Below are 12,243 nucleotides of genomic sequence, written 5' to 3'. Positions count from 1 at the left end.
ACATTTGATCTACTGTAAACAGTGTACTGAATTCCATAATGTAATCGAGATAGTCACAAAGCCAAGACCTACCACAGTAGTGCAAATATATGTGCCTACTAGATCCACAGATGATAAAGCAATTGAAAGAATGTATAATGAGATAAAAGAAATTATACAGTTTGTCGAGGGAGGTAAAAATTTGAGATAGGGCTGGAATTTGATATTAGGAACAGGAAAATAGTACAGTAATGGAAATCAGTATAAAGGCATGAATATTTGTTGGAAAAATTGACATTGTTGGCTGGAATAGTTGTGCACAGTGTATATGCAATAGTCGATCCAGTATGACAACAAACACAGTCAAATGGTAGTGCAGTTGATGTAATACAGTATATAACAAGACATCAATGTTTCAGGTGGTAGATGGTATAACTCAATATAGAGGAGCAGGCTCTGTCTGGTATTACTGTGTACATATTTGCCTTTACAACAAATAAGAAACACACTATTAATGGCAGTGTGAGTTGTGTACATAAACCATGATTGTGACAATGTCATATGGGAAACAGCATGGGATGAAAAAAAAAAAGATCAATGTGTACAAGGTAATGGAATTATCTGACCATCATATCACTAAGAGGTTGAAACGTTCAGCTACAGTGATTGATAATTTTGTTAGATTGGGTGCACGATATGGATGAAAGGAAAATACGAGAAAAGTAGAAAATTATCTGAGTCACAGAAAGGGTTCCTTTTGTGCAAAGCAGGGGCTACAAACTGTTATTCTTCTCAACTTGTTCCTGATTTACAGTTGTCAGTAACTGCCAGACGTGTACAAGAAATTCTGTCAAGTTCCAAACATCTTGCATTCAAGGAACGACTGCAGAAACCTGCTCTAACACCCAAACATAAATAAGCTAGACTGGAGTTGTACACTGAAGAACATATGTGGACTTCAGATTGGGATACAGAGATTTTCAGTGATGAGAAGAAATTTAATTTAGGTTTCCATGTGGACTTCAGTGTTATTGGCGTGATGTGAGAGCTGTGCAGCAAGTAAGATTGAACATAAATTTTGGTGGCAGAAGTGTTGCAGTTTGGGCAGTCTTCGGGACTAAACATAAATCAGCCATTGCTTGGCTAAACACAAGAATGGACTCTTGAGACTTACACTACACTGAGATGCTAGAGCCAGAATTGATTAGAATGTATCAGAACCTAGGCAATGAATGTCAACAAGTTAATGCATCTATGCTTGTTTCTGCTACATGCAAAGAGTGGTTTGAAGATACAGATATGGATGTTTTGCTCTGGTATGCGCACAGCCAGGATATGAACCCCATGGAAAACCTTTGGGGAATACTTGCAGAGTGTTTTTGCCACAGTTGAAGGCAATTTGAGGTTGTATGTGAGCTGAAAAGTGCAATAAATTTCACTGCAAGAACTACAAATTGCAACAAAATCAATGCTGAAGAGAATTTTGAACAAAGGAACCAACAATCCAATAACACAACAGGACAGTGAGTGCCTTTATACCATCTTCCATCCAGGAAATGCAAATGCCTTATTTTGCTACGTTAAGAAAGAAGCTATGTAATTCCATCATAATAGTGCGTGTATTATATATATTTACTACATTCATAATAAATTTAATACAGTATGCTACAGACATTGCAATATCACTTTCATTGCAACTGTTCCTTTATACTGATTTCTAATACTATAAAAGAACTGAATAGAGAAAGAATAAAAGGGGAAACTGTCTGATAGAATTTTGTATACAGTAGAATTTAATTGTTGCTAACACTTGGGGAGAGAGAGAGAGAGATTGATTCCGAACCCAGATTTTAAACTACAGAATGTTTCCAAGAGCAGTAGTGTATTCTGATTATAATTTACTTTTATGAACTACTTATTAAAACTGAAGAAATTTAAGAAATTTGGTACATGCAACTTGGATAAACTGAAAAAACCAGAGGTTGTTGAAATGGGGAATTAGGCAGCTATTGACTAAAACAAGGGAAAGGAATACTGTAGAAAACAAATACGTTGAAACTTCCTGGCAGATTAAAACTGCGTGCACCGACCGAGACTCGAACTCGGGACCTTTGCCCTTCGCGGGCAAGTGCTCTACCATCTGAGCTACCGAAGCACGACTCACGCCCGGTCCTCACAGCTCTACTTCTGTCTGTATCTCGTTTCCTACCTTCCAAACTTTACAGAAGCTCTCCTGCGAAACTTGCAGAACTAGCACTCCTGAAAGAAAGGATACTGCGGAGACATGGCTTAGCCACAGCCTGGGGGATGTTTCCAGAATGAGATTTTCACTCTGCAGCAGAGTGTGCGCTGATATGAAACTTCCTGGCAGATTAAAACTGCGTGCACCGACCGAGACTCGAACTCGAGACCTTTGCTCTTCGCGGGCAAGTGCTCTACCATCTGAGCTACCAAAGCACGACTCACACCCCGGTCCTCACAGCTCTACTTCTGCCAGTATCTCGTCTCCTACCTTCCAAACTTTACAGAAGCTCTCCTGTGAAACTTGCAGAACTAGCACTCCTGAAAGAGAGGATACTGCGGAGACATGGCTTAGCCACAGCCTGGGGGATGTTTCCAGAATGAGATTTTCACTCTGCAGTGGAGTGTGCGCTGATATGAAACTTCCTGGCAGATTAAAACTGCGTGCACCGACCGAGACTCGAACTCGGGACCTTTGCTCTTCGCGGACAAGTGCTCTACCATCTGAGCTACCAAAGCACGACTCACACCCCGGTCCTCACAGCTCTACTTCTGCCAGTATCTCGTCTCCTACCTTCCAAACTTTACAGAAGCTCTCCTGTGAAACTTGCAGAACTAGCACTCCTGAAAGAGAGGATACTGCAGAGACATGGCTTAGCCACAGCCTGGGGGATATTTCCAGAATGAGATTTTCACTCTGCAGTGGAGTGTGCGCTGATATGAAACTTCCTGGCAGATTAAAACTGCGTCCACCGACCGAGACTCGAACTCGGTGAACGTCAAAGTTTTTATTTCTTCCGTCTCCATGGATTTTAATTCCTACTCCGATCCTCCCCCCCCCACCCCCCCCCTTACTGCTTGTTCAATATACAGATTGAATAACATCGGGGAGAGGCCACAACCGTGTCTCACTCCCTTCCCAGCCAATGCTTCCCTTTCATGGCCCACCACCTTCAGAATTTGGAAGAGAGTATTCCAGTCAACATTGTCAAAAGCTTTCTCTAAGTCTACAAATGCTAGAAACGTAGGTTTGCCTTTCCTTAATCTTTCTTCTAAGATAAGTCGTCAGGTCAGTATTGCCTCACGTGTTCCAATATTTCTACAGAATCCAAACTGATCTTCTCCGAGGTTGGCTTCTACCAGTTTTTCCATTCGTCTGTAAAGAATTCATGTTAGTATTTTGCGGCTTTGAATTATTAAATTGATGGTTCGGTAATTTTCACATTTGTCAACACCTGCTTTCTTTGTGATGGAATTATTATATTCTTCTTGAAGTCTGAGGGTACTTCGCCTGTCTCATACATCTTGCTCACCAGATGGTAGAGTTTTGTCAGGACTGGCTCTCCCAAGGCCGTCAGTAGTTCTAATGGAATGTTGTCTACTCCTGGAGCCTTGTTTCGGCTCAGGTCTTTCAGTGCTCTGTCAAACTCTTCACGCAGTATCGTATCTCCCATTTCGTCTTCATCTACATTCTCTTCCATTTCTATAATATTCTCCTCAAGTACATTGCCCATGTATAGACCCTCTATATACTCCTTCCACCTTTCTGCTTTCCCTTCTTTGCTTAGAACTGGGTTTCCATCTGAGCTCTTTATGTTCATACAAGTGGTTCTCTTATCTCCAAAGGTCTCTTTAATTTTCCTGTAGGCGGTATCTATCTTACCCCTAGTGAGATAAGCCTCTACATCCTTACATTTGTCCTCTAGCCATCCGTGCTTAGCCATTTTGCACTTCCTGTCGATCTCATTTTTGAGACGTTTGTATTCCTTTTTGCCTGCTTCAATTACTGCATTTTTATATTTTCTCCTTTCATCAATTAAATTCAATATTTCTTCTGTTACCCAAGGATTTCTACTAGCCCTCGTCTTTTTACCTACTTGATCGTCTGCTGCCTTCACTACTTCATCCCTCCAAGCTACCCATTCTTCTTCTACTGTATTTCTTTCCCCCATTCCTGTCAATTGTTCCCTTATGCTCTCCCTGAAACTCTGTACAACCTCCGGTTCTTTCAGTTTATCCAGGTCCCATCTCCTTAAATTCCCACCTTTTTGCAGTTTCTTCAGTTTTAATCTACAGGTCATAACCAATAGATTGTGGTCAGAGTCCACATCTGCCCCTGGAAATGTCTTAAAATTGAAAACCTGGTTCCTAAATCTCTGTCTTATCATTATATAATCTATCTGATACCTTTTAGTATCTCCGGGATTCTTCCATGTATACAACCTTCTTTTATGATTCTTGAACCAAGTGTTAGCTATGATTAAGTTATGCTCTGTGCAAAATTCTAACAGACAGCTTCCTCTTTCATTTCTTACCCCCAATCCATATTCACCTACTATGTTTCCTTCTCTCCCTTTTCCTTCACTCGAATTCCAGTCACCCATGACTATTAAATTTTTCATCTCACTTCACTATCTGAATAATTTCTCTTATTTCATCATACATTTCTTCAATTTCTTCATCATCTGCAGAGCTAGTTGGCATATAAACTTGTACTACAGTAGTAGGCGTGTTCTTCGTGTCTATCTTGGCCACAATAATGCATTCACTATGCTGTTTGTTGTAGCTTACCCGCACTCCTATTTTCCTAGTCATTATTAAACCTACTCCTACATTATCCCTATTTGATTTTGTATGAATAACCCTGTATTCACCTGACCAAAAGTCTTGTTCCTCCTGCCACCGAACTTCACTAATTCCCACTATATCTAACTTTAACCTATCCATTTCCCTTTTTAAATTTTCTAACCTACCTGCCCGAGTAAGGGATCTGACATTCCATGCTCTGATCCGTAGAATGCCAGTTTTCTTTCTCCTGATAACAACGTCCTCTTGAGTAGTCCCCACCCAGAGATCTCAGTGGGAGACTATTTTACCTCCGGAATATTTTACCCAAGAGGACGCCATCATCATTTAACCATACAGTAAATCTGCATGCCCTCAGGAAAAATTATGGCTGTAGTTTCCCCCTTGCTTTCAGCCGTTCGCAGTACCTGCACAGCAAGGCCGTTTTGGTTATTGTTACAAGGCCAGATCAGTCAATCATCCAGACTGTTGCCCCTGCAACTACTGAAGAGGCTGCTGCCCCTCTTCAGGAACCACACATTTGTCTGGCCTCTCAACAGATACCCCCTCCGTTGTGGTTGCACCTACGGTACGGCCATCTGTATCGCTGAGGCACGCAAGCCTCCCCACCAGCGGCAAGGTCCATGGTTCATGGGGGAAGAAAACAAATATGTTGCACTGAAATTCAGTAATGACAATGTATTTATGTCGAAAATGGCAAAATACTTGGGAGATCAACTGAACATAATTCTGTGTATCTTGGAAATGGGTTATGCAGTGAACATCACCAAATGTAAAACAGTGTTGCTGGAATGTAGTGCAATTAAATTCAAAGATTCCAACGTAATTATATTAGAAAATAAGACAATAAAGTAGTAGTAGTAGTAGTAGTAGTAGTAGTAGTAGTAGTAGTATGTTTTACTATTTGGGCAGCAAAATAACTGATGGCTGATGTATAGAGGATATGAGACCAGTAATAGCAAGAAAAGCTTTTCATAAGAAGTGTATGTAAATCACTAATAGAATTTAAAGTGTTATGAAATACCTTCTGAACTAACTTTTGTCCTGCAGCCTTGTACAGAAATGAAATGTGTATGTTAAACAGCACAGGAAAGAGGGGAAAACAAGCTTTTGAAATGTTGCAGATAAGGCAGGTAGATCAGGTACCTATTGAAGAGGTACAGAAATGAATTGGAAAGGAAAGAAATTTATGGCATAGCTTATCTAAAAGAAAAAGTATGTTGACCGGACACATCTTGTGTCATCAAAGAATAGTCAGTTCGGTAATGAATGGAGGTTTGAGAGTTAAAAATTGTAAATACACACTAATGCATGATTACAGGAAGCAGTGTCAATTATGGGGGTTTTAATAGTTACAAAAGGATAGAGACTTGCACAGTATAGAGTAGGGTGGAGAGCTGCCTCAAACCAGTCTTTCGACTGATAATGATAACCATGACCATAACACATACAGATGTCTAGAATTGTGCAGCATCAATTATTTGTTGTATGTAACCCAGTCTCCCTCTCTCCCTGTAGCTCCTTCTAGTACTGTGGAAATTATTACCTGATGTATTAACATGCCCTATCATTGTGTCCCTTGTCAGTATTTTCCAAATGTTTCTTTCTTTGTCAATTCTGGTGACAGAAACAAAGAAAAAAATCCCTTGACTCAAGAACTGCTAACAAATGTTGTTCAAGTGCTGTTTTATATGAGAGTGGTAAGCACATTGCCCAAAGATGTTCAAATTCTGATAGATTGGAGGCACAATAATATAACTGATATCAAATTGTTCAAAGTTTGTAGAGATAGTTTCAAGAGATAATCCAGCGGTGCAATTTTTGAAATTGGTTTGAATATGTTATAATGACCAAGCAAGAGACCAACGAGACAAATAGGGAGTTGTGATATTGACAAGTAAAGAAATTTTCAAGAAAATGCAACACCCAAGAAGTGGTAAGTGATGTAGTTTGGGAACCAGAGTGAAAGCACTGGACATTATATGCATTGTCGTTAGAGTGAGAGAAAAGGGGAAACTTCAAGGCAAATAGCATCTTCAGTTACAATGTACAATAAGTGTTACAGTATTTAATTTAAAAGGGACATTGTTGCTGTTTTACTTCAGAAACTTCTTTTTTGATTGTGTTAGCAAAATTGAAGCCATTTACTGACTCAACATCTCATTGTGAGCCCTTTGACTGTGATGACTGTGATAGTAGTTGAAGCAGCACTTTAGTGCAGCATGGCTCTGGTGTGGTAGCAGTATAGCTGTTTTTTTTTTTCAAAACACTTGTTTGTCATTTAACTTAGTTAGAAAACTGGGCCCATTTGATTTCAGCACAACTGCTGGACTGTCTCCATTCTTCATTACCTACTCTAAAGTCAACAGGTACCATCTCAGTGTACAATAAATGATTTTTCTGTCAGTTAAATGTCATTGCATTTTATAAAATTTAATTTTACTGGCAGGTAATGTTTCAGTGTATATTCCATTGTTTCTGTCAGTTCTATGTTTGCATACTTTGCTATGAAACTGTAGTATTGTGATAGATCACAGTAAATAGTGTAAATACTCCAGAATGAGATTTTCACTCTGCAGCGGAGTGTGCGCTGATATGAAACTTCCTGGCAGATTAAAACTGTGTGCCCGACCGAGACTCGAACTCAGGACCTTTGCCTTTCGCGGGCAAGTGCTCTACCAACTGAGCTACCGCAGCACGACTCACGCCCGGTACTCACAGCTTTACTTCTGCCCGCGAAAGGCAAAGGTCCCGAGTTCGAGTCTCGGTCGGGCACACAGTTTTAATCTGCCAGGAAGTTTCAGTGTAAATACTGTAAATAACTTAACCTAGTTCTCGAAGTGCCAGTCCATAAGCAGGGACGTTAAAGGAATCTGAAAATTGATGAAATGAGTGGTATTCAGCATAGAAAGAGGCATCACAACGCAAAATACGTGGTACCACACTGTATTTTACATATAGCAGTGAGTACATTCAGGATACAAAATAGTCAGGTCAGTAAGTTACTTTGGGGGTACCCAAAGGGAGTATTAAAAAGTCCTTACTGTTCATTATATATGTAAATGATAGAGCAGAGGACATTGAAAACCCTGTGGGGCTGTTTAAGGAAGCTACTGTTCCATATTGCTGCAACACCATTGATCTGTAGCAACATTCTTCAGGCATTAGCTACTTTATCACATATAAGTGTAACTCAGCCATAAAAGAAACTGTTTCTGGAACACTTGCTTTGCCCATTAATGAGTATAGAATTGTTACTGGGAAGGATAGTACAGGAGATACAGATTTACCGTATTTACTCGAATCTAAGCCGCACTTTTTTTCCAGTTTTTGTAATCCAGAAACCCGCCTGCGGCTTAGAATCGAATGCAAAGTAAGCGGCAGTTCTGAAAAATGTTGGTAGGTGCCGTCACAACTAACTTTTTCCGTCGAATTATGTAGCGCTACACAGGTATGCTTTGCAGGCACAAAGATAAATACTGGCGACAAAACCACTGCGTCAGTAAATTAAAAAAAAAAAAGTGGAAGACGAGCTTTTTTTCACCGCCCCGAGTTTTGACCACTGCATTTTCATACATTATCCAACGAAGTAAATACAAATTACGTATTGTTCATCTTCGAATGTAGCGGCATTTCAGCATACTACGAAAATCCGACTGGCAAGATTGTTTGTCTGAATTTTTTCCTACCTGGGACAAGAGATCGTTGCTAATAAGAACTTTCATGAATTGTGAATCATATGCAGTATTCTCTTCACCATAAGAATAATACGAATATAAACATTTTGCCATGTATTCTTTCGTGTTTGCTGCTATCTCATTTAAATCCTGTCTGCCTAATAAACTACGAAACTAGAGTGAGACAACAGTAAACGCGTAGTAATATACATATCCTGTCATGTTTATATTTGTATTGTTCTTATGCCTAATAGTGATACAGTCAGAAATGAAGCACGGCAATTGATAAGATTTTTAAATCTAAGATGACTAATTTCTGTACAGAATGTAATGTACTACAGAGGCGTCTGCAAAGATTTTCAACCGGAGAAAAATTTTCGCCAAACTCTCGTTCAGAACATCTTCTATCATACGCAGTCTATTATTTGGTTCTTGTTGATCATTATCAAAGAAAGCACCAGTGTAAGTAACAGCAAATAGCAAGGAGTCTCTTGCCATTGTTCCGCGAGCGGCGGCAGGTCGTAAACACTCATTATCAGAATGCGACAAACAATGCATGACACAGTACAGTAATGCGTTTTCAGCTTAGAATGACGTAATCACCTATAACAGAGAGAACGGCACTTGCCAGATCAAAGAAAAATAAGCAATCAATTCAAACCAGACGAAGTGCGTGATAAAAAAATAGTACCCGTATAAATACGGACGTAGCACCTGACGCATAGCAATGGCTACATGGTAAAGCTTAACTGCTAAGCTTAAAACTCGAACCAAACTACTGTAGCTGTATCGTCATTCATTCGACCTAACTTGTATTACAATGGACCAACTTTGTTTCGATTTGGATGTGGGGCCTAAAACTCTTCTCTCCCTTGGAATTTCGAGTCTCGAATTTTAGGTGCGGCTTAGATTTGGGAAAAATTTTTTTCCTTGATTTCGAGTCTCATTTTGCAGGTGTGGCTTAGATTTGAGTGCGGCTTAGATTCGAGTAAATACGGTAATGAACAGTGATGCAGTTCATTATGGGTGAATTCAGTATGCCAAAGAGACATGTATTCCTTATCCTGTACACTATTATACAGTTGAGTATGCTGCTTATGTGACAGAACTGTATGATTGTCTACAAAGATTATTGAGCAAGGTAGCATAGATATGAAACCGTATTGATGTAACTTAGAATAGCTGCTCAGAAAATTAGTTTCATTAAAGTTCCTTGTGTGTGAGAGATGAGAATCATTGCAAACAGGATGGTATTCATAATAAAATATTGAGAGGCATGTAATGTATGCAGAAATATGTATGCACTCGTAACTGAGATTTTCTTTTCCTTTTCTTTCAGTTTCCTGAACATCCGTTGGTAACGCTGGAGTCCACTAATTGTTCCAAGGAGGAAACACAAAAAAAATTGGGACCAGAAGAAACTGAGAACATTGTAAGCATTAATGTCTGTGAGGTATTGCATGTAGAACAAAAAATTCTTTGGCTAATTGCAGAATGTAAAGGATGTGTTACAAAGAAATAAGTCATCTGGAACTAAGTGCTGTTTGTAATTTCCCACCATCCTTGTACAGTTCTTCCTGATTCAGGTTTTTTTCTGCCACTTGGTGGCAATTGTGAGGAAATTCTCATTAGTGCTTGGAACAATGTGTATAACCATACCTACAGCAACTCTTCTTGAAACCGAACATTTTGTATAATGCATGTGTTTGAGGTTTTAAATCCAAATTTAGAGGAGCAGTTAGAGAGAGAGAGAGAGAGAGAGAGAGAGAGAGAGAGAGAGAGAGAGAGAGAGTTGCAGAAGAATAATTTGACTCGTTTCACTTTACATGTAGCTTGGCTCTTTAATCTTTCCATGGCATCAGGCTACTTTATGTTTGAACAGGTCATTTACATTTGTGTTTTTTGTTCCATGGAAGTTATCAGAGGTGATAAATATTACTACATGATAGGTCACCTCCTGTGTAGGCTGATTCCAACATATATGCAGTGTTACTAAATTCCATGGTACATTCACAGAAAGACTTTCGAATTTGGCTTTAGCATACAGTTCTCCACAGAGATCCATTTGTAACGTTACAGATTGTCATGGCAGAGCTAAGCAAGAAGAATAATCTTGGTATATTTTGTGAGCTTGCTAAGGCCTTTTGTGGAGTACAAAACAATACACTATATGATCAAAAGTATCTGGACACCTGGCTGAAAATGACTTCCAAGTTCGTGGCACCCTCCATGGTTATACAGAAATTCAGTATGGTGTTGGCCCACCCATAGCTTTGATGACAGCTTCCATTCTCACAGGCATATTTCTGTCAGGTTTCTTGGGGAATGGCATTCTTCACGGTGTGCGGCACTAAGTATAGGTATTACTGTCAGTTGGTGAGGCCTAGTACAAAGTTGGTGTTCCAAATCATCCCAAAGGTGTTCTATAGGATTCAGGTCAGGACTCTGTGCAGGCCAGCCCATTACAGGTATGTTATTGTCATGTAACCACCCCACCAAAGGCCATGCTTTATGGAGAGGTGCTCGATCATGTGGAAATATGCAATTGCCATCCCCGCATTGCTCTGCAACAGTGGGAATCAAGAAAATGCTTAAAACACCAATGTAGGCGCGTTCTGCTGTTGTGCCACGCAAAACAACAAGCGATGCAAGCCTCCTCCATGAAAAACACACACACACACACACACACACACACACACACACACACACACACACACACACACTGTAACACCACTGCCTCTGAAGTTTACTGTTGGCACTACACATGCTAGCAGATAAAGATCACCAGGCATTCGCCATACCCACACCCCAGTATTGGATAGCCACGTTGTGTACCATGATTCCTCACTCCACACAATGTTTCTCCACAGTTCAATCATCCAATGTTCGCACTCCTTCATCATGTCAGGCATAATTCGGCATTTACTGATGTGATGTGTGGCTTATGAGAAGCCTTTCGATCATGATATCCAAAGCTTCTCACCTCCCGCCAAACTGTTATAGTACTTCCAGTGGCTCCTGATGCAGTTTGAAATTCCTGTGTGATAATCTGGATACCTGTCACCTAATAGACATTATGACCCTCTTTAACTGTCTGTGGTCTCTGTCAGACAACTGACAAGGTCAGCCTATACGCTTTTGTGCTGTACATGTCCCTTAAAGTTTCCACTTCACTATTACAGTGGAAACAGTTGACAGGTGTATAGGAGTGTGGAAATCTCGCATACAGACATACGACACAAGTTAAACCCAATCACCTGACAACGTTCAGAGTGCCCCAGTCTGCTCTCTCGTGATATCTAATGATGACCGAGGCACTGATATGGAGTACCTTGCAGTAGGTGGCAGCACAATGCACCTAATATGAAAATTGTATGTTTTTGGTGGTGTCCGGATACTTTTGATCACATAGTGTATTTCATAAAGTAATATGATGTGGAATTCGTCATTTATCTTGTGTGATGGAAAGCAGATGGTCACATCAACTGCTTCCCTGCTGTGAACTAGTTAATTCATTATGCTCCGTCACTCCCAAGATGCTGACGTTTAAATTTGGTCTGGAGGTTTACTGAAGCACTGTTGACATATTTACATGTCCCATTCCATTGACCTCTCACAGCTGTGGATGAGTTACTTCCCTATCTTGGTCAAGGCCAAATTTTTGATTATTTATGATGCAATACATGTGCCTCTTTCTATGCTAACATTTGCAAGAAACTTCATTACGATATCTTGAACTTTTTATGAAATTTGATGACTG

At 40.0% G+C, this 12,243-nt stretch overlaps 2 protein-coding genes across 6 annotated transcripts in view; both read left to right on the top strand.

Moving 5' to 3' along the window:
• Window positions 1-12,243, top strand: part of LOC126426959 (zinc finger protein 726-like) — an 809,906-nt gene that overhangs the window by 53,001 nt on the left and 744,662 nt on the right. The window lies entirely within an intron of this gene.
• Window positions 1-12,243, top strand: part of LOC126426958 (uncharacterized) — a 474,113-nt gene that overhangs the window by 52,527 nt on the left and 409,343 nt on the right. For both annotated transcript variants that reach the window (XR_007576468.1, XM_050089072.1), the window contains exon 4: window positions 9,823-9,915. Coding sequence is in view for 1 of the 2 variants with exons in the window: in XM_050089072.1 (XP_049945029.1) it covers window positions 9,823-9,915 (93 nt within the window). In the remaining variant the exon portion in view is untranslated. The remainder of the gene's footprint in view (window positions 1-9,822; window positions 9,916-12,243) is intronic.

This window comes from Schistocerca serialis, chromosome 11, assembly GCF_023864345.2.
Source record: "Schistocerca serialis cubense isolate TAMUIC-IGC-003099 chromosome 11, iqSchSeri2.2, whole genome shotgun sequence".
In the NCBI taxonomy this organism is placed as follows: domain Eukaryota; kingdom Metazoa; phylum Arthropoda; class Insecta; order Orthoptera; family Acrididae; genus Schistocerca; species Schistocerca serialis.
This window is presented reverse-complemented; position numbering and strand designations above follow the sequence as displayed.